At 26.6% G+C, this 27963-nt stretch overlaps 7 protein-coding genes across 7 annotated transcripts; 4 read left to right on the forward strand and 3 right to left on the reverse strand.

Moving 5' to 3' along the window:
• Positions 1–491: 491 nt before the first annotated feature.
• On the reverse strand, positions 492–1642 carry OCT59_007062 (uncharacterized protein; the record flags this gene model as incomplete). The annotated part of the gene is made up of 5 exons (XM_066145820.1): positions 492–707; positions 1149–1190; positions 1259–1281; positions 1344–1434; positions 1589–1642. The coding sequence occupies 5 exons, from the start codon at positions 1640–1642 to the stop codon at positions 492–494; spliced, it is 426 nt and encodes a 141-aa protein (XP_065998473.1).
• A 1540-nt stretch (positions 1643–3182) lies between these two features.
• On the forward strand, positions 3183–5576 carry OCT59_007063 (uncharacterized protein; the record flags this gene model as incomplete). The annotated part of the gene is made up of 8 exons (XM_025309092.2): positions 3183–3270; positions 3352–3363; positions 3430–3999; positions 4068–4287; positions 4357–4630; positions 4699–4990; positions 5160–5241; positions 5450–5576. The coding sequence occupies 8 exons, from the start codon at positions 3183–3185 to the stop codon at positions 5574–5576; spliced, it is 1665 nt and encodes a 554-aa protein (XP_025184580.2).
• A 1032-nt stretch (positions 5577–6608) lies between these two features.
• OCT59_007064 (uncharacterized protein) lies at positions 6609–9308 on the forward strand. Its single transcript, XM_025324768.2, has 5 exons — positions 6609–6894; positions 6985–7057; positions 7148–7332; positions 7409–7766; positions 7836–9308. The coding sequence occupies exons 1-5, from the start codon at positions 6670–6672 to the stop codon at positions 8984–8986; spliced, it is 1992 nt and encodes a 663-aa protein (XP_025184579.1). The 5' UTR covers positions 6609–6669; the 3' UTR covers positions 8987–9308.
• Positions 9309–12935: 3627 nt separating this feature from the next.
• On the reverse strand, positions 12936–13266 carry OCT59_007065 (uncharacterized protein; the record flags this gene model as incomplete). The annotated part of the gene is made up of 2 exons (XM_025324767.1): positions 12936–13157; positions 13204–13266. The coding sequence occupies 2 exons, from the start codon at positions 13264–13266 to the stop codon at positions 12936–12938; spliced, it is 285 nt and encodes a 94-aa protein (XP_025184578.1).
• Positions 13267–14567: 1301 nt separating this feature from the next.
• OCT59_007066 (uncharacterized protein) lies at positions 14568–16905 on the forward strand (the record flags this gene model as incomplete). Its single annotated transcript, XM_025331648.2, has 5 exons — positions 14568–14792; positions 14894–14966; positions 15064–15248; positions 15317–15674; positions 15770–16905. 5 exons carry the CDS (start codon positions 14568–14570, stop codon positions 16903–16905), a joined length of 1977 nt encoding a protein of 658 aa, XP_025184577.2.
• A 3649-nt stretch (positions 16906–20554) lies between these two features.
• OCT59_007067 (uncharacterized protein) lies at positions 20555–22901 on the forward strand (the record flags this gene model as incomplete). Its single annotated transcript, XM_025330114.2, has 5 exons — positions 20555–20779; positions 20885–20957; positions 21048–21232; positions 21309–21669; positions 21766–22901. The coding sequence occupies 5 exons, from the start codon at positions 20555–20557 to the stop codon at positions 22899–22901; spliced, it is 1980 nt and encodes a 659-aa protein (XP_025184576.2).
• Positions 22902–26278: 3377 nt separating this feature from the next.
• OCT59_007068 (uncharacterized protein) lies at positions 26279–27287 on the reverse strand (the record flags this gene model as incomplete). Its single annotated transcript, XM_066146197.1, has 3 exons — positions 26279–26504; positions 26715–26869; positions 26955–27287. 3 exons carry the CDS (start codon positions 27285–27287, stop codon positions 26279–26281), a joined length of 714 nt encoding a protein of 237 aa, XP_065998474.1.
• Positions 27288–27963: the final 676 nt, after the last annotated feature.

Raw genomic sequence — 27963 nt, forward strand, 5'->3', positions numbered from 1 at the left:
TTGGCTATCACTGTTTATATTTATCTGAGGGACAGTTTTTTCGGCGAAATCTGTCACCGGCAATTTTCACGTGTTAGTGCATAGTGCCGTAACCGCTGGGATAGTTATATGTCTTGAATAATATAAAATAAGGCAACCGCGACAGTAAACATATGTATGGATTTATATCTCGCAGATCTTGTAGTGTATAGTTAAATATCACACACGTACCATACAGATCTACATTGTTTATTACCAAATAAGGAAAGGCCTAGACCGATCTATTACCACGTATGGTTAGGTGATTATATGTATGCTTTGATTATATCCATACAATCCATACATCAAAATGAACTTATGCTATACTTATTTTCACCATACATAAGATTAGGATTTGCAAAAAAAAAAATGAAGTATCTTTATTATAAACAAACATTTACAAAGATATGACAATATTTACTCATAAGGAATTAAATTTATTTATATAGATTATATAGATATGATAAAAAAACCTATATAAGATTTTCCAATTCTAGTTTCTCGATCTCTGCTTGGGCTTTGCGATCTGCTGTACGTCTTTCTGCCAATTTCATCTTACGTTCTTCTATTTCTAGTTTTGAAATTTCTCGTTCACTATCACTTTCATTAATATCAATTCTACTTCTTTTGGCTTTTGAGGTATTTTCACTTGTGGACGCCTTTCTTTTCCCTTTTTTTCCAGCTTCTCTCTATTAGTTACATCCTGTAATAGTACTTTTTCTAATATAATTAAAAGAAATTAAATGATTAATTAATAAATACAGTCGGCTCTCGATATAACGAAGTTGGTGGTTTGGCCAATCAGGCCTTCGTTATAAGAAAATTCGTTAATAAAATATAGCGAATTTCGATATAATGGGAAAATCTGGTATAACATATGAAACTTTGGTATATTGTGGTATATTATGATTTCTTATGTTATGTACAACGTATGTTACACAAAATATCTTCGTTGTATTAAAAAAAGTTCGTTATAAAAAGAAATTCGGTATAAAAAGAGTCATTTTATTATGTACAGTTTATAGACTTACTTCGTTAAACGGTATACAGCATTTAATTAGTAATATTCGTTATAGCAAATTTTTTTTTTTATATGTTAAAATTGGTACAACACTAAAGATTCGTTATACCAAATAATTCGTTATATCAAAATTCGCTATAACGAGAGCCGACTGTAAACAAGAATATTATATTGATATTTAATAAATAGCTTACTTTTTAATTCCTTATTAGAAGTCACCTTTTGACTTCTTTTATTAGTATCTATTGAATTAATATCAATTTTTAGAATAAATGGTTAAATTATATTTATTATTATTATTTACCTTTTCGTGTCATAGCTTTTGCCTTCCGTTTAATCTCACTTTTGTCCCTTCTAGTATATGGAACCCCAAATTTGTCATTAATTTCAGCTGTCTTAAAAAGTCTTTCATCAAGCCGTAAAAAGAATTTAAAAATTAAATAAATACACAAGTTGAAATATATGTAATTATAGCCGATTTTGAGGCTGATAATAAGAAATGTGATGAGAAATAATTATGCGTATAATAGGCGCAGTGAAATTAATTACATGAATCTCATCACATGCCTTAACATCACGCTCCTCAATAAAATTTTCGAGCATCCTTATCCTGGGCCACGGTCCAGATGCTTATCCTGGACCAGCAAATCTAATTGGATGAGATTGTTTTGTGTAACATTTGTCTTGGAAAAAAAAACAATTCGCGTTTTTTTTAAAAAAAAAGTTACGAAATGCCTTTTTTTAAAGCATTTAATACTACCGTTTTAAAGTAATATGTTATTTAAATTTTGTATTTTGGTATGCATTTTATTAAACTTTATTAATAAATAAGTAAAATTGCATATATAACTTTATAAAAAAGGTCTTTACATTATTTTTTACTGTAATTTTATTATTAAAATTATTTTAACGTTAATATCAAAACAAAAGTACAAAGTAATAGTATTATATTAACTTTAAAAGTTTTGTTATAAATGTGTAATTTACAACCTTTTTTGAACAACTTTGCTTAACCCCAAAACTTAAAAAAAAAACACTTGATTTCCAGAATAATATCAATATATCATAAAACTCTTCAAAAAGAAAATAAAAAACATTTAGTATTATCATAAAACTACAATAAATACAATTAAAATTAAAATATACAAACTGAAATGAAATATGAAATACTAAGTACTAACATACCACAAAAAAGAATAGAGAAAGAGTGAAAGATAGGAAGAGTAAGAGATAAAATAAATTATGCTGGAGTTATGTAATAAAAGGGCTGATTAGCCAATCAAAAGTTGACTGGTCCAGAATAAGCATCTGGACCGGTGGGTCAGGTTAAGGATGGCCAAAATTTTCCGGCAAGCATCTTCACGTGCCGAATTCTTGATACTTGGCGCAGTATCGTACTGGCGATAAAAAAAAATCGAATTACCTAAGCAACAAATTTCAGGCGGAATGGAATGTTATGAAAATGAGTCGTAGTGGTGAGTATGAATAGGAAATACGTCTGCATTAATTATTTTTTTATATCTCATTGCTAATCTTCGAATTCTTCCTATAGAATCGAAATTACTTCCTCTCGGAAAAGTTCTCTTGCGGGGAATAATCTTTTACATAGACTATGTGGGTGGGGTGATATAGATATACTAAAATTTTGTAATATGGGTGGGATAAAGTATTTCGAAATCTGAGAAACCTAGTGATAGAAACAAATTAGTTATAGATATTTTTCGTAAATGTGAGAACAAAGAAATAACTTGATGCTGGGACTCGCATTAAATGGCCTAGAATCCGCGTACTCCCTCTTTGATAGCATCATATGTTTCTCTCTTTTCCTTGTTTCTCTAGTTCAATCACTTTTGAAATTTAAAAAAAAAATCAATAAAGTTTCGCCCATATCGGGTTTATTATTTTTATTTTTTTTAACATGTATGATGTAACAAAAAATAAGTCATAATGTATTGGGATGATATAATTCGATATAATATATTTCAGGATGAATCTAATCAATTCTTATAACCTCATACTTCTAACTTGCAAAACGCGTTCTTAATCAATGAAGTTAGGCGCGCATACATTGATAAAAGTTAATTTTAAATCACGCGCTCATATAGCTTGATGAAAGTTAATTTATTGCTACGACAAAATTAAAATGAACTTTCTAGAGTTTGCTAAAGAATACAAAAAATTATTTCCGAATATCACATCTGAAGAAATTTGTAAAGCTTTTCAGGTTAACAGTAAGTTGGTTTACCCATCAAAGACCTGCTATTCTTGTTCGATAACTAACTAACCCTTTTTGGTCTCCTAACCCAATTTAGATGAACATCAAGGTAAGCCTTTGCGTCGTAATGTTTGGTTAGCTCGAACGTGACGCTTAATTAACAGATAATTTATAGAACTTAAAAGAAAGAGAGTCGTAGACGTCGTGGACGTTAGTGCTCGAACTCTAGAAAATTTTAAAAAAAGACCCAAGCCAACACTCCCTCCGGTCAACGAACTTGTTGGCTTCCTAGAAAGACCTCTTTCCGAAGATTTAAAGATACCACTTCTTCAATATCAATACGATTGCTTAATATCAAATAACTTTGAAGATTTGTGCACTTCAAAAGACCTCAATATATTATTTTGTGTTAGCAAATTTGAAAACTCCTTCGGATTTTATAGTAAATTTGTTTCTGCATCTTTATGGAACAATCCACCCTCAAACGTTGGGACTGAATATTCCTTCGTTTCATTCTGGGATAATAACATTCGATACCCTTTGGAATTGCTTCTTCCTGATGGTAATTTTGTCCGGAATACCTCCAAACACATGAGTACTAACAGAGATCGGCCAGACTATGGCTTCCTTCTCAGTAATGCCTGTCTTTTCAGAGGTGAGGAGAAATCATTTCTTAATGAGGATCCAAGAGCTGAACTTGGGAACAAACTCGTTTGGACTTACGAACCCGCCCCATATATACTTGGTGAGGCATTATATCAATTTTCAAATAAACATAATTACCTATATGTTAATGCAGGTTTGTCATCGTAGGATATTATGCAAATGGGCCCACTGTTGAATTTGTTGCTATTTGTTCACCACAGCCCGGGTCTACCGAGCCAAATATTTTCAACATCGCAAAATCAGACTTACAGACTAAGGCGCAGAGGATTCTTCATTTGCGACGGATGATAAACCTAAGTTTAATCATTGAATCAATTCACAATGCGATTGGATTACACGATTTTCCTGAATTTTATCCAGTTAAAAGGTGAGTTAAAGAATTTGATTTGAAATATTTCACGTTCTGATAATGTTCTTTTTCTCATTCTATTTGCAGGAGTGATAAGATTATCGAAGTGTGTGCCACGAAAGTTAAAAAGACCTTTACACATTCTTATCCTGCAATCAATTATGGACGTGTTGAAAAACTCAGGAACATATACAAGAAATTGGAGGTTAAAGGTGTACCAAACGTTGACAAACTTTTTGCTTCCTATTGCGATGAAAAACATGGAGCTGTGGTTTATCTTGAACCGAAGGGAATAAGAGTTAATCCAAGTAACCAGGAAGAGCTTCTTAACGCAATCATCTGTATTCTTGAAACACTTGAGGTAAGCATGTAGTAATTGCTAAGTGCATGTTTATTGGCGCATTTCTCACTTGACGTTCTTCAACATAGGTTTTGCATAGTGAAGACGATCCAATATTTCATCAAGACATCAGATGGTCACACGTTGTAAGACTGTCCAATGAAAAATCGAAATGGATTCTAATAGATTGGGATGATTCTGATAGTCCCCCAACTCGACCTGCAAGCCACCTTGCAAAAGATAATCATACTCCGGAAGTATTTGAGGCAGGTCATGGTGGAGAAGTTGATATTTGGGGTGTTGGAAGATTAATTACGGATGCAAGTATATGGATTACAGGCCTATCACATAATATAATCAAATTTGGAGAACAAATGCAAAGTAACAATAAACCGTCGGTTTATGACGCTATAAATTTTTTAAAGTCTTTGGCAAAATAGATTTGCGAAAATTTCGTGTAAAATAGATGTTTAAATCAATGTGTATTTCGAGTTGTAAGACGTAATGCTAGAATGCTAGATAAATTAGAAATAATATGTATACTGTATAGCAAGTCATCATTCACCAAGGAATTGGAAAGATCCTGAAAATTTTAATCCTGCTTGGTTAGGTTTTGGTAGTGGTAATAGCAAGTTAAAACATAATATATATATAAATTTTTTTTTTAAAAAAAAATTTAATAATCTATTTTTTTTATTAAAAAATTAGTAGATGTATAGGAATTAAATTCTCGGTTATTAAACAAAGAATAATGTTATGCGATATATGTAAGTTTATGTTCATAATTTTCGTAGTATTAAAATTAATCTAAAATTATAATTTTTTTTTTTATATTTATAGTAAGAAATATAAAGTATCTTTACCAACAGATAGTATTCATAAAGATAAATTAAGAATTGGAAGTGATGGTAGTGGAACTATGGAAATATTTCCAGTGTCTTTAATATTTAAAAGAAGAAAGAATTAAATAACTTTATAAAATTATATTTAATTAATAAAAGTAATTCGATATTTGTTATCATTTAAAATAATTATTCCGTAATTTTTGTAAATTATATAATTTAATTAAATATGGTGCAGTCGATATTTTATCTTAATTTAGAGCGGTTTGTCAAACTTTTATTTGATCACGTGTGTTTAAAGGTACTGTATATATTAAGCTAAAAGCGGTTCATTATGATATTTTCATTACACATTGACGTCAAAATGTACTGAATATAATTATTTCAACGTAAATTGCGCTGCAGAAATGAGAATACTTAGAGATTTAAATTAGTACAAAAAATTTTTTCGATTTAAAAACAAAAAACTGCGTATTGTGTTAATTAATAGGTAATTAAAGAGTATATGTTAGACAATATAATAGCGTCCATGAAATCATGGGGTTTCATTTACTTAGAATAAAAAATTTATCCGTTATATTTGTCCTTTTAGTAAAAAAAAATTGAAAATTTAAAACTCCAAAACACTAAATGTTCAGAATTATTATTTTATATTTTTATATTTCAATTTGCGAATTTCCTTAGTCATTTAAATCAATATCTTTATAGCCAATAAATTTATAAAATACTTGGCTAATGATGAGGAACTTAAAAATGTACCGTTAAATTTTTAGAACTTGTTGAACAATATTTACTAAGTTTGGACAGGTAAGCGTTGAGAGGATATATACTCTACCGCAAGTCCTATCTGTTGATATGTTTAAGGATTCCTTTCTGCCATTTAGAAGAGAAAAGTTTTAACTTTTTTATAGATAAAATAATTATTTACTGCAATTATTATGCAATACTTTTGCTAAATATGTTAGTGGTACGGCCAATAATATCAAACTTAAAGAAAATAATATGATTTAGGCCAGAATTAGGAATTTTGGCCAACATTATAAAATGGAATTACGAATCAAACTATATACTTTGTTAAACATGGTGGCTTAATTTGTACTACTTTTGTGTACATTTATTGTATGACATTTAAATATATTTAAAAAAAGAATCCACATTTAGAATTATTTTCGCCTCTTGCTATTATACTCTACGATTACTAATAATAATAATATCAAAATGCAAAACACAAAAAATACAAATGAATGGATTAACTGGATTGAAGAAGCAGTTTCTAAAGAGTATTATAAACTCTATGAACATGAAAATTTTAGCGATATTCAAAAAATTGGCACTGGAGGATTCGGAAAAGTTTATCGTGCGAGTTGGAAAAATTCTCAATATTTTGCGTTGAAAACTTTTTTTAATCTTGATGACGTTACTGCAAAAGAAATCGTTCATGAGGTATAAATTATGAAATAATCAGAATATAATATTTTAAAATTCATAATATTTATTTGCTCATTTTAAGTTTATATAATATTGATATTCTAGCTTAAGCTTCAACGGGATAAACAATTTCATGATAACATTATTAAATTTTATGGAATTGCAAAATTTGATCCAGGTATAGTAAAATTAATATACTATATGTTTAAAACGTGATTTTATAAAAGTATATTTTAATAAAAAATGATTATTTCTTATTTATAATTAGAAAACCAAAATTCTCAATCAAATAATTATTTGCTAGTGATGGAATATGCTAATTCTGGTCCTCTTAAAAATTATTTAAAGGAAAATTTCAATAGTCTTACATGGAACAATAAATATAACTTTGCGTACCAATTAGCCTGTGCCGTGTCATGTTTACATAATGAAGGAATTATACATCGTGATTTGGTAATCTACTTTATTAATTATATAAAAGTATTATTGTGTATTTTTGTTATATCCTAACATCATAACGTACTTACAGCATTCCGGTAATGTACTGGTCCATCGAAACAATATCAAATTATCTGACTTTGGGTTGTCGAAGAGAATTGAATCATCATCCAACACACAATCAAAACTTTTTGGAATAATTCCTTACGTTGATCCAAAAAGATTTAGGGGACGAAGAAAAAATAAAAGTTCAACACAAATATTTTCGTTAAATGAAAAAAGTGATGTCTATAGTGTTGGTGTATTACTTTGGGAGATATCTAGTGGTCAACCTCCCTTTTATTCTGAAGGCGAACAATATGATATTGATTTGGCTTTAGAAATTTTACAGGGTCTTAGAGAAGAACCCGTTCCCGATACACCTGAAGATTATGTTGAGATTTATACTAGTATGTAATATTTTTTTTTTTTTGAAAAAATTTTTTCAACTCTCTTATACTATTATGTGGTTTTTATAGGATGTTGGAATGGCGAACCAGACAAACGCCCAACCATAAATCAAGTAGTAGAAAGATTAGAAGCAATTATGACAAAAATAAACATAATAACAGAAAATTATCAAACAGAATTAAGCCTTCGATCAACATCAACGGATGGACAAAATTTTAATCCAATTAATATTGGTACTTTATCGAATATTAATAATTCATTACATGGGGAAATGTCTCAAATTATACAAAATTTTGGTAAAATGAACACAATATCTACATCATTAACAAATGAAAATAAAAAAAATTTAAATAAAATGGTTAATGATACAGTAAATTATATTTTCAAAATAATTAATGAAGGAAAAGAATTAACGCATATCAAAAATACTAAAAATATTCGTGATTATTTTGATAATAATAATATAAATTCACCAGAAATTTATTGTTGGTTATTAATTAGTCAAAATAATTCAGATTCTATATTCTTACTTGGATATTTTAATTATTTAGGGATTGAAACAAGCGAAGATAATAAGAAAGCATTTGATTTATTTATTGATGCGTCAGAACAATGTCATATATTAGCACAATTTTATGTTGGATTATGCTATGAAAATGGCCGTGGAACTGTAAAAGATGAAAAATTGGCTTTTAAATGTTACCAAAAAATAGCCAATAAGGGTTATGCTTCAGGATTATTGAAAATTGGTTATTTCTTTAATAATGGTATTGGAACTAGTGTTAATTATCAAAAAGCATTTGAGTTATATCAACAGGCGGCAAATCTAGGAAGTATTATGGCTCTAAACAATCTTGGCAGTGTGTATTATGATGGTAGAAGTGTTGAAAAAGATTATTATAAAGCTATGGAATTATATCAACAAGCGGCAAATTTAGGTAATAGTGTGGCTCAATATAATCTTGGTGGTATGTATTATAATGGAGATGGTGTTGATATAAATTATGAAAAAGCCTTTGAATTATATTACAAGGCAGCAAATTCAGGATTAAATAATGCTCAATATAATCTTGCTGTTATATATGAATATGGAAAAGGAACTGAAAAGGATATAATTAAAGCAATTTATTGGTACGAGAAATCTGCTAAGCAAGGATTTCAACGTGCTCAAAATAAATTAGAAGATTTAATAAAACGACAATCAAGCTTGTTTATTTGAATGAGCATAAAGTACAAGTAAATTATTATTTTTACTAATAGTATTTTATGCCTGAAGGTGGAAACGATTAATTATATTAGTTAAGTAGAGTAATTGTAGCCCAGTAATATTTTCACTTATTAGATTCGTGATGCATTATTTTCTACAATATTTATCGCTCCTTAAATTTGATTTTTTGCTATAATTCCAATTTATCTGTGATGAAAAATAAGTATATATTTCTTTATTGTTGATGAAAAATTATCTAAGTTTCTTGACTGAAGAAATTTCTTTATAGTAAATTCTTAAAATTAAAATATTTTTGTTCTTATTTACCACCAAACTCATCTAGTGTGGTAATTTTTTAATGTGGCCAAATTATGTTTATGTATACGTCGAACTCCCTGCTGATCCGTGGTTTATCTTTCCATGTTTTTTCCGTGAATGTATCATTTTAATGGAATTTATAGCCTTAAATCATGGAAATTTTCATCTCGCTAACACGGATATCCGTGAATGTATCATTTTCACGGAATTTTTACGGAAGACACGGAGAAATAATGGAAATATTCGGATAAAATTTTTTTATAGGGACTTAACGTTTTTTAATTAAAAAATAATAACCCTGGCAATGATAACGATGATATATAACATAAACATCTAAACCTAGTCATTAAGCTTATCGTAAAATGATTTCTTACCATGTCGTTAGAAGATTATTTACAAAATATTTTTAGATCTTTATTAATAATAAAAAAATTCCCAAACTACAACATTGCTGCTATTATTACTACTTACTACTCTAAATTCAATACTTAAACCGCTATTAACTTCATGATCTTTACTAGAAGCTTCGATATTATATAATTACTTATAACCCTAGTATTATATTTAACCATTATAATTGTTATATTAGTTATAATCATTATAAAATTTTGTTAATTCTAATGTTTCGATATTTGATTCTATTTTATTTTATTATAGAAGATTGGTCGAGATGTTAAATACATGAAAGGCAGGAATGCAAGAGGTAGTAAAAATTACATTGAATTACTATCTTAATGTTATTCAACTATCTCGCCCAATAAGGAGTCCACCCTTCGTGAATAAGTGTATCTAACGCTAGAGAAACTACGCCGCTAGGTCAAATCCATCATGACGGGGAAATTATAAATTATAAAGCAATCCATCTAAAAAAAATAAGATTCGTATTTTTCTTTCAGTTTCCGGAGAAACTACTATACGTAAATGCTGTAAAGTATGGAATGGTTCACACTATTCTAAATTGTGTAAGGTTGAGATTATATTTCATGAAATGTGTCCTGGAAATTGGTTAATCGTTTGATGTGCGCTAAACGTTCACGTTATTTGTGTTTACTTGTTTTCAAGTAACGTGCTTGTTCAGAGTCTAGTTGATCTTTTTTGGCTATTCTTTCCAGCCGTTTAAGGTGTTTTTTTCGGAGAACGTCTCCCCTATAAAAAATTTTTATCCGTTATTTCTGTAAAAACTCCGTAAAAATGAGCCTTTCTCGGATCCATTTACGGAAAATGTAAATAATTAGATAAATTCCGCGATATAAGGTTATTAATTCCGGAAATGTGAGCCTTTTACGGAAAAAAGATGGAATATAAAAACGGATTGACTTTTTTTACAGGGCTCCAGTCGTTGTTTTTTAATGTAACGTTAGAGCCAGATAATTGAATATAAAGAACGAATCGTACGTCTTCTGGTTTGATTCTGATGTTGGTTGGTAAAGCAGCCCAACCAGGGATTATTGGTATATCTTTTTGATAGGAAGAGGTGTGTTGGTGGTATGAGGTCTCTTTGGACGAGTCGGTTGAAAGATTTTGTGCGTTCTTATCTATATTCGGTATATGTTATGTTCGATTTTGAACTAGAAAAAATTGAGGATAATCTAGAAGAATTTGGTTGCACGTATGAATGTGTAAGAGAAAAAAAAGGACAAAATATATATGGGTAACCTGCTGGTTCGGGGAATAGATTTTCTGATATGAAAAACATTTCCTTCGTGCTACAATTAATTGATTTTGTATGTCCTTTATAGGATTATTTGATTTCCTTTTAAATAAACGATCACGAATACGCTCCCTATGTCTTTTTTGATGTTTTGATGTCTTTGAATTCTTATTTGATAGAAAAGTGAGATCAGAATATTTTTTCTGTACATGCTTTTTTGGCCTTTAGATAGTATATCCTTTCGTCCGTTAGCTTTATATGTGATGTTATATGGCGATGCGAATAAACTTTTTTGCCGTTTTATACTAAACAGTGGCTGAACGGAAGAATTTTGTAAGAAATTTTTGATTTCTATACTAATTACTTTGATTCATTCTTTAACTTTTGATATTGATCGAAAAAAGATCATTGATGCATTACACACGAAGGAATCGATTCTAAAGTTTTGAGATTTTTAGTCTTTTCAATATACAAGCGCCTCCCGTTATAACGAAACTCTTCGGGACATTATTAAATTTTTTCTAATTGTCGTTATAACAAAATGTATTATGTTTATATGACGACATCAAAGGATTCCAAAAAATGGTATATCGTTACACAATAATATGTCGTTATAACGAGATGTCATTATAATGGGAGGCACTTACTACTTGTATTAAGAAATATTAAATTACATGATTTGTTAATTTGTAAAAAGAAATGAGTAAGATTTAAAATTAGGAATAAGAATATTCAAGGAATTTTTCAATAGAATCTGATGAATGATTAATTTTAATCCTTTCAAGATTATTCATAATTATGACGACTAATAAATAGTTTGATTTTATATTCCAAATTTTTTATCCAAAAAATTTACTAATTTTTATAAATGTTTAATCTAAAAATAATTATTATATAATTGCATCGTTCCTTCCACGTCACGAAAATAATAACATGATTCCCAATTTTAAGAGCAAATTATTTACATCGGTCAATTTAGGCGAAGGCTACAAATGAACACTGACATACAATCGTTCTGTTTTAATAATATCATATCCGTTATAAATTGTAATACTCACTGAAATAGTTCATATAATAGTTTATTAATGATGCGTCATCGCGAATGAGATGTTAACTGGGATCTAGTTTTGCAAATAAATATTTATTATCTTTTTAAATTCATATATACAGTAAACTTAGAAACTTTAATTTAATAAACAAATATTGAAGATATGTTAAAAGTTCTTTCTATTTTCGCATTTATCGAATCCCCTCACGAAATATTTTTCTATTTAAACCCGGCTCAACGGTTAAGACGTTAAATCGACAATAGTTTTTTTTTATTATTTAATATTTTTTTTATCTTTAGTTATATATCATATAGATACTATTAACTAAATGTAGAACAACGTGATTATTTCTGTGACCACTAGCTGTTATCTCAATTCGTTGTTTTTTTCTTTTTTGAACTTTATACTTGCTTGCAAAAATATCTTCCGGTTGGTATTTCATTACTTTTTTTAGGTGTGTAAGGTTCTGAAAATATCAGTTATATATTTTTATTTATTAAAACATTTCGCAATATAAATACAGTATATAGTATAAAATGCTTATCGAGTCTAATTTAAAAAGAATATACTGTAACTAAAAATAGTATTACTATTTTAATTACCTATAATATGAGTCACGTTTATCCTATCTAAAATTGCTAATTTAAGACCTAACTGTATTGTGTATGATCTAAAATTATCGTTATACTACGTTACTATCCTAGATTTTAATATGTTTTTTGATTTTTGATATTTTCTATGTTTAGAGACTTTTACTAAATTTTAATACATTAAGAAAAAACCTTTAAACCAAGATATCGTCCAAAAAGAATTCTCCTCTTTTGTCCGCCTAATCATTAGTCAAATCCAAGCGTTGGCCCAAAAATTCCTTCTCAAATTTGTAAAAACTTGAAGGATGAATTTGTTTATTCGCTATCGGAATCTTCCCTTCGTTCCTGCGCTGTCACTGCACGTTTTTATTCTTGTTAATCTTGTCTTCATCCTCGATTGTTTCCCCTTTTCCTTCTGGAAAGCTCGTCTTCTTGTTCAAATCTTCCAATCTTTCGCTAAAATTATTGTTTAAATTGTCAAGTTCTTCATGTTCTTCTTTTGTTCTCGGTATTGTTGAAAGAAGATCAGATTTGGCGTCAACGAATTTATCTTTAGATGTTGTTTGCGCTGGCACCTTAAATCTGTTTATTCATGTTCTTCTTTTAATCTTTTATACGTACCCTTTCACCAATTAGCTCGTCTTGACTTTTCATTTGGAGTCCTTTCCCCATATCTTCTTCCATTGTGGATTTATAAATTGCCTTTAATAGACCGCTTTCGTTGTTAAAGTATATCAAAATATATTTGATTTTGTTAATTTTAATAACTTTGGCAAAATGTCCACCGTAGGGATTGGAACCGTCCAAAAAAACCTTAACCGGTTAAAAAAACCAGTTAATCGGAACGTTTAACCGGATAATAACCGGTTAAAGATATAAATTTTACGTTTAACGCGTTTATAAGTTTTATTTTGCCCATTTGAATATTTGATAAATCTATCACAATTTTACTCTTAAAATTATGCATCATTTATGATAAAACCACATTTTTAACTTTGTTCATAAATATTTGATAAATTGTAAACACATAATTTATATAAATAATGTAAATATAAATACTGGTAGTAAAAATGATAGAATTGAAATAATGAAAACGATTGATTGTTCTTAACCTATTTTCTCTAAAAAGACTATAGATAACATTTCAAGTATTTAATTATGATATTTATTTACCTTATTAGTGCTAGCAACTTGAATTTCTTTTAATAAAAAGAAGATTATTGTCTTGATGACTCAGATTGAGATTCTTATACTATGTCTCTATAGTCAATATCATCCATGTTGTATAAAAAATAAAAAAAATAATAATTTAAAAAAAAAATTTCGTAAAAAATTGAGCAATAAAAAAGTTTCAATCAGTTTATTTTTTTAGCTAGCTGTTAGCCAACATAGGAATATTGGAGGTTCTGAATTAAAAAATCATCTGATATAACAATCTTCATATTTAACCGTTTTTTGGATTATCCTAACCGGTTAACCACTTTAACCGGTTCCAATCCCGAAGGTTTTATTTTATATTTTAATTATCTCATGAGTATCTCATGTTCTCTCTTTTCTGTTTCTTCTTTGTCTAATTTTTTACTTACCATTCGTATCTTTTTTTAATCGCTGTTGCATTTAATTTTTCGTCAAACATTCAGAAAAAGTACGTTCGTTCATTTGTTGTTATCGCTATATTGGACTTTCGTACCAGACCCATTAAATCTTGATAAACAAAAAAAATTGATCTCTAATTTAAATTTAACTTGTACTAAATATGCATTTTTTTTTTAATGAAACAAAATTTATATTGTAGGCCAAAATTAGAAATTTTGGGCAAAAATTATAAATTGGAATTACGAATCATATGATATGTATGCACAGTGACCTGATTGTTTGTATTACATTTGTCAAAAATTTGTATATATTTAGTAAAGTCCATAATAGAATCATTTTTTCTCTTAATTCTTTTTTCTTGTAAATTTACGATTATCAATAATATCAAAATGCAAAACACGAAAAATACAAATAAATGGGTGAATTTGATTGAAGAAACTATTTCTAAAGAAAATTATAGATTTTATGAACAAAAACATTTTAGTAATATTCAAAAAGTTGGAACTGGAGGATTCGGAAAAGTTTATCGTGCGAGTTGGAAAAATTCTCAATATTTTGCGTTGAAATCTTTTTTTAATCTCGATGACGTCATTGCAAAAGAAATTATTCATGAGGTAATAAATTATAAGATAATCATAAAATAACATTTTAAATATTCATAATATAAAATTTGTTCATTTAAAGTTTATGTTTGTAATATTGATTGATATTTTAGCTTAAACTTCAACGTGATATACAATTTCAAAATAACATTATTAAATACTATGGGATTGCAAAATTTGACCCAGGTATAGTAAAATTTAATATTCTATGTTTAATATGTGATTTATAAAAATATATTTTAATAAAAGATGATTATTTCTTTATTTTGTGATTTATAATTAGAAAATCAAAATTCTCAATCAAATAATTTTCTGCTAGTGATGGAGTATGCTGATTCTGGTCCTCTTAAAGATTATTTAAAGGAAAACTTCAATAATCTTACATGGAACGATAAATATAACTTTGCATACCAATTAGCCAGTGCCGTGTCATGCTTACATAATAAAGGAATAGTGCATCGTGATTTGGTAATCTACTTTATTAATTATAAAATTAAATTTTTTTCCATATTTTTAATATCATAACGTACTTCCAGCACTCGGGTAATGTATTGGTCCATAGAAACATTATCAAGTTATCTGACTTTGGGTTATCAAAGAGAATTGAATCATCATCTAACATACAATCAAAACTTTTTGGAATAATTCCTTACGTTGATCCAAAAAGATTTAGTGGACAAAGTAAAAATAAAAACTCAACACAAGTATTTTCGTTAAATGAAAAAAGTGATATCTATAGTGTTGGTGTATTATTCTGGGAGATATCTAGTGGTCAACCTCCCTTTTATTCTAAAGGCAAACAATATGATATTGATTTGGCTTTAGAAATTTCACAGGGTCTTAGAGAAGAACCCGTTCCCGATACACCTGAAGATTTGGTTGAAATTTATACCGGTATGTAATATTTATTTATTTGAAAAAAATTTTCAACGAACTAAAAATTTTCGACGAACTCATTATTTACAATATACTATTATATTTTTTTTTAGAATGTTGGAACGGCGAACCAGATAAACGCCCAACCATAAATCAAGTAGTAGAAAGATTAGAGGCAATTATGACAAAAACAAACATAATAACAGAAAATTATCAAACAGAATTAAGTTCTCGCTCAACATCAACAGAAGTACAAAATTTTAATCCAACTAATATTGATACTTTATCGAATATTGATAATTCATTACATGGGGAGATGTCTCAAATTATACAAAATTTTGATAAAATGAACACAAGAGAAATAGAATCTACACCATTAACAAATAAAAATAAAAAAAATTTAAATAAAATAGTTGTCGATACAGTAAATTATATTTTCAAAATAATTAATGAAGGAAAAGAATCAACGCATATCAAAAATAATAAAGATATTTTTGATTATTTTGATAATAATATAAATTCACAAGAAATTTATTATTTACTATTAACTAATCAAAATAATTTAGATTCTATATTCTTACTTGGATATTTTAATTATTTAGGGATTGAAACAGTCGAAGATGATAAGAAAGCATTTGATTTATTTATTGATGCATCAGAACAAGGTCATATATTAGCACAATTTTATGTTGGATTATGTTATGAAACTGGCCGTGGAACTGTAAAAGATGAAAAATTAGCTTTTAAATATATTGAAAAAATAGCCAATATGGGTTATGCATCAGGATTATCAAAAATTGGTTATTTCTATAATAAAGGTATTGGGACTATAATTAATAAGCAAAAAGCAGCTAAATTTTATCAACAATCAGCGAATTTAGGAAATAGTATAGCTAAATATAACCTTGCCATTTCTTATGTAAATGGAAATGGTGTTGATATCGATTATGGTAAAGCTCTTGAATTATATCAACAAGCGGCAAATTTAGGATATAGTTTAGCTCAAAATAATCTTGGCAATATGTATTATAATGGAAAAGGTGTTGATATAAATTATGAAAAAGCTTTTGAATTATATTACAAGGCAGCAAATTCAGGATATAATAGTGCTCAATATAATCTTGCTAATATGTATTATGAAGGAAAGGGAATCGAAAAGGATGTAGATCTAGCAATTTATTGGTATGAGAAATCTGCTAAACAAGGACATCAACGTGCTCAAAATAGATTAGAAATTTTAAAATTTTAAGAATTGGTGTAAAAATCACTTGATTAGAAAATCAGATGATTAAGTGGCAAAGTAAATATTGAACGTACCCGTCACGTCGTCACGAATATCATTACGTGATCAATACAGATCTTAAATCCCGCAGCATTTTCTTTATTTAATCGTCATTTTTTTTTAAATAAAAATGTTTTGTTTTTAGGATGTGCATTAGAATATTTTTGAATGTATTGCTATATAAATTTTAACAATTTAACGGTATGTATTATATAACATCATATTCCACGTTACTCGAAAAGTTCTTTTATTTTGATAATTTTCTACTTCTTCAACCATTATTGAAATTAATTCACACTTTATCTCTAAATATTCTTCTTTTTTCAATATCATTTATTCTCAAATTAATATTTTTGTTATTTATTTCTTCAAATTCATATTGTATATTTTGCTCAACTGGTTCAAAAAGTCTTGTTCAAATTAAATGGATTAATATCATCATTTGATATCTTGTATTTCTTTTTACCTAATATTTTATTATAATAAAAATGATGTTGTTTAGCGACCGAACCACGTGCCAATTTCATTAGATATTCTAATCATTTTGGAACCTTTTATTAAAATTACCGTTGGCCACTGCATATAGTATCCCCCGAAAATAGTACCTCCCATGATTAAGATTCGGGTATTATTCACCACCCATGCTACCTGGTTCTTAAATAATACCCGGGGTATACCCTCTAATAATTTATCACTTTTCATATAATTTATATCCAAATATAGTACCCGGTTCCTCACGAAGTACCCGCGGGTACTATTCAATTTAAAATATCGAGTTCTTGAATAAGACCTTTGGTACTATATTGTTGGTAGTTTTATATCATTGATGATAATTAATACATTGTTTAATGAGATTTTCAGCGTTAAAGAACAAGTTATCATTAAGATTTTGTTGTGGCAGCCTTGACAAATCATTATGTAAAAAAAAATACTAATAAAAATATTATAAAAGAAGAAAAATAATAAAAATAAATAAAGAAAAAGGAGAAGAAAGGAAAAAAATAAACTATAATACAATAAATAAACTACTGTATAAAATTATTACGTGACCACTTTTATGTAATAAAAATTTATCCATTGCAGGGCTACAATCTGATAATTTCCGGATGTGTTTGTTATATATGTGTTGTCTTATATCAGTTATATATCTATCTATTTTCGCATTTATCGAATATCGAATCTCTCTCATGAAATATTTTTCTATTTAAACGGTAAAGACGTTAAATTGACAATAGTTGTTTTTTATATTATTTAATATTTAAAATGATCTTTTTTATCTTTAGTATAATTGTACATTTGTAAAAACAGTAACTGGTAATATCATATAGATACGTGATAACTCGTGATTATTTCTGTGTGACCACTAGCTGTTATTTCAATTCGATATTTTTCTTTTTTGAACTTTATACTTGCTTGCAAAAATATCTTCCCAGTTTGTATTTCATTACTTTTTTTTAGGTGTGTCATTTTTTCCAAGGTTCTGAAAATATATATAAAATGCTTCTCGAATCTAATTTAAAAGAATATAACTAAAAATAGTAAATTGCTATTTTAATTACCTATAAATATATGAATCACGTAAAATTTTTTTTCTATTTTTATTATATTTTAAATAAAATAAAAGATATAAAATTAAATTATTTCATTTTTTTTTTTATTGCCGTTTTCAGAAATGTTGGCACTCAGTGTGTCGATCATTTCTCAAATCGAACACACCGAACACACACTGAACACAAACAAAACACAGCAATTAAAATTGCGAAAAAAAAATTTTTCCTTTATAAAACAAAAAATTAGACTTCGATAATATATTTTTAGGTAGTGTGCATAAAAAAATGTATAAAAATTATATTATTTATATATATGTATTCACTTGTATTTGCTTGTATTCGCTTATATTCAGTGTGTTCGGTTGTGTTCGGTGTGTGTTCGGTATAAATTTTAACATTTTCAATTTTTTTCATAACTAAAAATTGATAAAAATAGTTTTTATGTAAAACTATATACACACAATTCAAGTTCTCATAATTTTTTATATGTGTTCACGGTGTGTTCGGTGTGTTCGGTGTGTTCGTTTTGTAAAAATGATTGACACATTGAGTGCCAACATTTCTGAAAACGGCAATAAAACAAATCCGTTCATTGATTTTCAAATTCTTTTTTCATTTTTATTTCTCTTTTTCGTGAGCCTTTTTCATTGAATATCATTCACTATTATCCTCTTTTCTTTGTTAAAATATTTGATGATTTCGAAAATTGAATTCTCTAATTCTTTTTTTTTTTGTTATACTATCCTTTTCAACTTTTTTCATATTTCCAATTTAGATGGAATTTTTCATTCTTTGGTCGATCACTTGTGTTTTGCGTGAAATCAAAATTTTATTTTATTAAATGTTTTTAATAAAAAGACGTTTCTTAATGGTAACCTGTGTTTTCGTGTAAAAAAGATTTCATGTTTAACTTTTTTATCAGGTTTTTTTGTTAATTATTTCATATTTTAACTATATTTTTTCTCTTTAATAAAAAAAAAAGCCAACCCGAAAATGATGAGGTGAAAAAAAAAATCGGAAAAAAGGAAAGTTTGAAAAAAAAAGAAATTTCGGTTTTAAACAAACCAAATCGAAAAAAGGAAAGTTGAAAAAAATTTTTTTTGAAAGGGCTAAAAAAACCCGAAAAAATAATTAAAAAAAAACTTAAAAAATCAATTCCGAATGGCCGAAAAGGATAATAAAAAAATCCGTAATTTCATTAACCGGAATTGAAACGTACACATGATCCCAATAGTATATCACGCGTTTCACGTTACAAAAATCGATTTATTTATACAGGAGGGTAATCTAAACGTCAAAGAATTTTTTTAGTTACACTATATAGATTTATAGATAATAGCTTCATGATTAGGTAAATCAACTGACAAATTTTATCTAATAAGAATCCATTATCAAGTTGACGCTTAATCAAATTGTCCATTGGAGTGTTTTTTATGAATATCCCTCAAAATTAAGGAGGGTGAGAGATAAAGTTTTTATTTTGAGAAAATTGAAAGTTTTCGATTGTGAATTGCGTTAGGTAATATTGGATTTCACTAAAGAGTGTCGAGTAAATTGTATTGAGCACCTGTAATAAAATTAGTCATCATTTTGGAAACCCTAACTTGATACACTTAAGTTTCTACTTGTTAATAAACGATAGAAAATCAATGATTCGCTAATTTTTAAGTAAAACTCTAATTTAACAATTTTATTAAAGTTAATTCCTACACTATAATATATCACTTTCATTAATTTAGAATAAAATAATTTTCAACCGAGACTTTCGTGCTAGTTGATGCGAGGATTAATTTACTAATTATGAAATATTATTAAATCTTGATAAAAAAAAAATTGATCTCTAATTTAAATTTATTTTGTACTACTTAATATGTCGAAATTTTATATTGTAGGCCAAAATTAGAAATTTTGGCAAAAATTATAAATTGATCATATGATATGCACAGTGACCTGTTTGTTTGTATTACATTTGTCAAAAATTTGTATATATTTAGTAAAGTCCATAATAGAATCATTTTTTCTCTTATTTCTTTTCTTGTAAATTTACGATTATCAATAATATCAAAATGCAAAACACGAAAAATACAAATAAATGGGTGAATTTGATTGAAGAAACTATTTCTAAAGAAAATTATAGATTTTATGAACAAAAACATTTTAGTAATATTCAAAAAGTTGGAACTGGAGGATTCGGAAAAGTTTATCGTGCGAGTTGGAAAAATTCTCAATATTTTGCGTTGAAATCTTTTTTCAATCTTGATGACGTCATTGCAAAAGAAATTGTTCATGAGGTAATAAATTATAAGATATAAATCATAATATAACATTTTAAATATTCATAATATAAAATTTGCTCATTTAAAATTTATGTTTATAATATTTGATTGATATTTTAGCTTAAACTTCAACGTGATATACAATTTCAAAATAACATCATTAAATTCTATGGGATTGCAAAATTTGATCCAGGTATAGTAAAATATAATATTCTATATGTTAATATGTAATTTATAAAAATATATTTTAATAAAAAATGATTATTTTTTTATTTATAATTAGAAAATCAAAATTCTCAGTCAAATAATTTTCTGCTAGTGATGGAGTATGCTGATTCTGGTCCTCTTAAAGATTATTTAAAGGAAAACTTCAATAATCTTACATGGAATGATAAATATAACTTTGTATACCAACTAGCCTTTGCCGTGTCATGCTTACATAATGAAGGAATAGTGCATTGTGATTTGGTAATCTACTTTATTAATTATAAAAGTATTATTGTAAAATTTTTCCATATTTTTTAATATCATAACGTACTTACAGCACTCGGGCAATGTATTGGTCCATCGAAACATTATCAAGTTATCTGACTTTGGGTTATCAAAGAGAATTGAATCATCATCTAACATACAATCAAAACTTTTTGGAATAATTCCTTACGTTGATCCAAAAAGATTTAGTGGACAAAGTAAAAATAAAAACTCAACCCAAGTATTTTCGTTAAATGAAAAAAGTGATATCTATAGTATTGGTGTATTATTCTGGGAGATATCTAGTGGTCAACCTCCCTTTTATTCTAAAGGCGAACAATATCATGATATTGATTTGGCTTTAGAAATTTCACAGGGTCTTAGAGAAGAACCCGTTCCCGATACACCTGAAGATTTGGTTGAAATTTATACCGGTATGTAATATTTATTTATTTGAAAAAAAAATTTTCAACGAACTAAAATTTTCAACGAACTCATTATTTACAATATACTATTATAACTTTTTTTAGAATGTTGGAATGGCGAACCAGATAAACGTCCAAATATAAATCAAGTGGTAGAAAGATTAAAAGAAATTATGACAAAAACAAACATAATAACAGAAAATTATCAAACAGAATTAAGTCTTTATACAACAACAACAGAAGTACAAAATCTTAATCCAACTAATATTGATATTTTGTCGAATATTGATAATTCATTACATGGGGAAGTATCTCAAATTATACAAAATTTTGATAAAATGAACACAAGAGAAATAGTGCCTACATCATTAACAAAAGAAAATTTTAATAGAATAGTTAATGATACAGTAAATTACATTTTCAGAATAATTAATGAAGGAAGAGAATCAACGCTTACCAAAAATAATAAATATATTCTTGATTATTTTGATAATAATATAAATTCGCAAGAAATTTATTATTTACTATTAACCAATCAAGATAATTTAGATTCTAAATTCTTACTTGGATATTTTAATTATTTAGGGATTGAAACTATTGAAGATAATAAGAAAGCATTTGATTTATTTATTGATGCATCAGAGCAAGGTCATATATTAGCACAATTTTACGTTGGATTATGTTATCAATTAGGATATGGAACTGTAAAAGATGAAAAATTAGCTTTTAAATATTACGAAAAAATAGCTAATATGAATTATGCACCAGGATTATTGAAAATTGGTTATTTCTATTGTAAAGGTATTGGGACTAGTATTAATTATCAAAAAGCACTTGAGTTATATCAACAGGCGGCAAATCTAGGAAATATGATGGCTCAAAACAATCTTGGCAATATGTATTATAATGGTGCAAGTGTTGAAAAAGATTATTATAAAGCTATTGAATTATATCAACAATCGGCAAAATTAGGTAATAGTGTGGCTCAATATAATCTTGCTAATATGTATTATTATGGAGAAGGTGTTGATAAAAATTATGTCAAAGCTTTTGAATTATATCATAATGCTGCAAATTCAGGATATAATGATGCTCAATATAATCTTGCTAATATGTATTATGAAGGAAAGGGAATCGAAAAGGATGTAGATCTAGCAATTTATTGGTACGAGAAATCTGCTAATCAAGGAGATCAAGATGCTCAATACATATTAAAAGAATTAAAAAAGTGTATCATATAAATAATCAAGCTTTTTTTATTATTTACAAATATTAAGTATATGCGAATTATTTTTTATTAATAGTATTTTATTTAAAAGGTGCCGCAACAAGGATATCAACATTATTAATAAATGTAAGATTTTAGAAGAAAGTTATATAATGAAGGATTTCAGAAGGGAATGAATTATATTAGTTAAATAGAGTAGTAATATTTTCATTTATTAAATTCGTGATTACATTTATTTTCTACAATTGTTTATCATTTCTTAAATTTGATTCTTTGTTATAATGTCAATTTATTTGTGGTGAAAACTTAATTAAAAATAAACATTGCATGCATGTTTCTTTATTATTGATGAAATTATTTATAAAAAATTATGAAGTGAGGTTAATATTAAAATCTAAATTTATCGACTGGAGATTTCTTTATAGTTAAATTCGAAAAATTAAAAGATTTTTTGCTTTAGTTTACCAAACTCATTTAGTTTGATTATGTTTATACTTTCGAACTTGACGTTTTTTAGTTTATATTTAACTTACAATATAATAAAGTTTTTCATTATACATAAAGTACAAAAATAAAATTTTCAACATAATCTTTTTTTGAGACAAGATTATTTTTAAAGCTTCAATAGAATTTTCCATACCAGGATTTAATAATTTTAAATTTTCATTTAAATTATAAGTGAACAAAAATTTGATCATAATTATCATTATTATAATTACTATTACAAATATTAATTATTATAATTGTTATATAGTTATTATCATTATTACTATAAAATTTTGTAATTTTTTAATCTTTTCGATACATTAAGAAATATTAAGTAACGTGATTCGTTAATTAGTAAAAAAAAAAGGATGAGTAAGGATTAAAGAACACTAAGAATATTCTAATATAAAGAAGGAGTCTTGTCAAAAATTTGAATGAATAATTTGTTATTCATATGACGAATAATAAAAGTCTAATTTTATATTCCAAATTTTTATCCAGAAAATGAAATTTACTAATTATTCTAAATCTAATATCATTCGATTTTTATAAATCCTCATCAATCAATTGAATTTTTTCGAAATATTTTCTATTAGGGCTAAGGGTGCAGACTTTTTCTTTTTTTAGCTACGTCACTCTTAAGTTGTAACTCGTGACGTAGCTCGATATTATGTAAATTATTATAAAATTTCTATGTGAGCATCTGCAATGACGTTATTGACGTAACTTTGTTACGGCAGTTACGTCGGTAAAGTTTGCACCTCTAATTAGTAGGACGTGGTCCAACGGCCAAGGCATCAAATCAATATTATTTACATTATTTAAATTTCAAATTGGTAAATAAAGTATCCACATATTTATAATTAAATTTGAGTGTTTCAATTAACGTTATATTATCTTAAAATATATGATGTCGAATACAGTTTTTATTACGCGTATCGGTTTCGCAAATGTCCCGTTGTCCGCCGCTTTCGATACATGATTGCACCACTTTCCTGATAGTAATTGATATACTGTATCATCACGTGGTCGGTGAATAATTTAATAGATTTTCGCTCCGGACTTAACAGCGAACGGTCTACATTTATTGTTATCAGGAAGAAAGGTAAACTTTTCTCTAGAGAAAAGTTGGGTTTGAGTTTTTGACTAAGAATTTTATAGAAAACGTTTGATAATAATGGGATTTATTTTAAATAAATAACTATTATTAAATAATTTTTTAAGTAATAAATATTATATAAATATGTAATAATAATGTATGTAATAATAAGTAACTTACGAACTATATGATAATATTGCTCATTACATTCTTACTCGATCGATATTCGATATAAAGACTCTTTACCGCCAATTTACGTTAAATTATTGTAATAACAGAAAATAAGAGAATAAATTTGCGATCAAAGATAACAGTTTAAGTGTATCAAGCTAAGGTTTCTGAAATATGTAAGGCAAATTAGCTATTATATTTATATTGGCAAAAATTATATAATTCTGGATCACGGTTATTCATAGTTTATTTGTTAATAAACGATAGAAATTTATGATTCGCTAATCTTTGTAATTCCAGTTTCAAGACAAGTAAAACTTTTAATTTAATATTTATTTTTTTTAAAGTTAATTTTCCAATTTTATGTACAGTGTATATAGTCGATGCGGATATTAATTTATTAATTATGAAATATTATTAGTGAGCGGTAAATAATAAAATATGGAAAATTCTAAAGTGAAATTAAGTATTATGGAAAAAGAGTTGTTAAAGATCGAACAAGAAGTAGAGTTAAAAACATCAAGTCAAAAAGAGAGATCGATCTTAAAAAAAAAAAATTTCTATTTAATCTGATTAAGTTAATCATAGAAACAAATCATGTTCATTTACAATGTTTATAACTAGAACTGTACCACTATGGCCGCCTGGCGGCGGCCTTCAAAATAAAATTAGGTGTAACATGAGTATAAATGCATAGTCAAATAAACACTTTTTTTAAAGAACCCCTAATTGCTTTATTATACTTATATGATAACTGATAACATGATAATCTAGGTTTGTTTATGAAATAGGAAGCGGTTGTGATGCTACTTGTTCCAAGCGAGAATATTCTTTAATCACATTTGGATCTACTTTGAATGCATCTCTATTTAAATTCATTGTTTGAATTTGATCCCATTTAGGACATCTGATTCAGTTTTATTGATTTAATGTTAGTAATAAATTATTAAAAAAATTATTAGTAATCAAATTATTATGAAAGTTTTAATAGTTCGTATATATATATATGATCAGTGATCTATAACATATATTTGTAATATTATTATTAAGGATTAACAATTAAACTTTACAATAACTTCAATTTTTTTTTTAATAAAAAATAAATAAATATAATGTTTATTACATATAAGATATAAAAAATACCAGATAATAAAAATGAATTTTAAAAACAGTTCGTATTTGTCAGGTGATCTATGACATGCATAATAGTACGATCAGCAATTAAATTTTACGTTGACTTCGTTGACTTCAAATTTTTTTTTTTTTTGAACTAATTATACTTTGATATAAAAATAAAATAAATGCAACTTCTTTTATTTCATTTATTTCATTGAAAAATAAATAAAGTACTTATTACATATAAAATATAAAAAACAATAGATAATAAAAAAAGAATTTTAAAAACAGTTCGTATTTGTCAGGTGATCTATGACATGTGTAACATGATCAGCAATTAAATTTTACGTAGACTTCAAATTTTTTTTAAACCACTTTTCTTTGACATAAAAAATAAAATACGTTTTTTATTTCATTAAAAAAAATAAATATAGCATTTATTACATATAAAATATAAAGAACAGATAATAAAAAAATCAAAGAAAAGATTATTACTGGGTTACGTTAGTTCATAAACATTATTTAGTTTTTTGTTTTTTTCTACCTCTTGTTGAATTTGAAATTTTTGGTGTATTATTTTTTTTTTTAATATTTTCGTTTCTCTCTTCATTTTCTTCAATATTTTCATTTCTTTCTTCATTTTCTTCAATCTTTTCATTAATTCTTTCTTCATTTTCTTCATTTGTAATAGAAGTTTCAATATCATGAATTTCATCACTTTGTTGATTTTGTAATAGCAAAGATCTTCAAAATCTGTTATAGAACAAAGAATTTCTCTCATACAACAGAATTCAACAACACAACCATCATTGTCAATGACACCAACTAAAAATAAACGTAAAACAAATATGACTAAAATAGCAGATATTTCAAGATCCTTCATTACGTGAATCAGATTTTGATTTCCATGGAACTACAATACTGTTATCTGATTCTATTTTTGCCGATACAAACTGAAATTCCAAAATTTCACAGTATAATTGATCTTTTGCAAAAAAAAATACTCCTGTTGTATGAACTGTTGAATTTTTTCTGGCTTTTGTTAACGCGTTCTTAAATCGCCCATTTGGTGGGTGAGTTAAATTTACAGTAAATGGAGTAAATTGATCCTTAGATATATAAATATGGCTTTACTTGTATTTGTAAAGTATATCCACTTTCTGTTAATTCTGCATACCCCAAAGTCAGATGTACAGTTGGTTTTATTATAGGAATATCTTCCTTATCGATAAGGAGTTGTACATTAGTTGTAATAGAGACGTTTATTGAACCATCTTGAGTTGTTGAAAATTTTCCTGTAATTAAGTATACATTTTCTGCCTTAAGTGGCGAAGTTACTTCAGATCCATCATCTGAATCAAGGTCTGTGTTATTTATTAAGGTCATATAATTGTAAAATTTATATATTTGAAATGCATCTTCATTATCAATTCGGGAAATAGCCATGCCTTTCTGCAAGACACTATTATTAATAGTTTCATCAGTCACAGAAAGTATATACACGATGGTTGTAATGTTTGCAATCATATTTCGAAATTTTTTTTGAATCTGATTATTATTAAAATGAAAAATGAATAAAAGTAAAAAAAAGTAAATGAATTACTTATATTTATAAAAAAAATTATGACTTTAATATATTTATAATATATTTTATTTTTTAAAAAAAAGTAATAATATTACAATTATTTATTATTATTTATGATTTATGATTATTAAAAAAATGTGATTTTATTACAATTTATTACAAAATTATGATACATTTTATTTAAAACTTAAAAAAGTGGTTCATTGAAAAAATTACGATTTTATTATTTATTAATATATGAAAAATTTTGATTTTTATCAAATTTATTAAAAAAAATGCAATTTTATTGAAAAAATTACGATTTTATTACAATTTATTGCAAAATTATGATGATTTTATTACATTTATTTAAATTTAAAAAAAAGTAGTTTTCATTGAAAAATTGCGATTTTATTATTTATTTACATTGAAAAAAAATTGATTTTATCAAAAATTTATTACAATTTATATAATAAAATTAATTTATTAATTTATATAATAGTTTATGATTGAAATAACATAATCTCATTAACTGTTAAATATTACTTTATTAATTAAATAAATGATAAAAAAAAGGGTAATTTTATTAGAACTAATTTGTTTATAGTTACTATATGCGGCTTTAAATTTTCTAACCTG

This window comes from Rhizophagus irregularis, chromosome 15 (genome assembly GCF_026210795.1).
Source record: "Rhizophagus irregularis chromosome 15, complete sequence".
Lineage (NCBI taxonomy): Eukaryota > Fungi > Glomeromycota > Glomeromycetes > Glomerales > Glomeraceae > Rhizophagus > Rhizophagus irregularis.

Excerpts from the sequence above, each read along its gene's own strand:
- OCT59_007064 (XM_025324768.2), top strand. The coding sequence starts at position 6,670 with ATGCAAAACACAAAAAATACAAATGAATGGATTAACTGGATTGAAGAA. Across the intron at positions 7,333-7,408 it reads GAATTATACATCGTGATTTG|CATTCCGGTAATGTACTGGT; the intron begins GTAATCTACTTT and ends ACGTACTTACAG. Across the intron at positions 7,767-7,835 it reads TTATGTTGAGATTTATACTA|GATGTTGGAATGGCGAACCA; the intron begins GTATGTAATATT and ends TGGTTTTTATAG.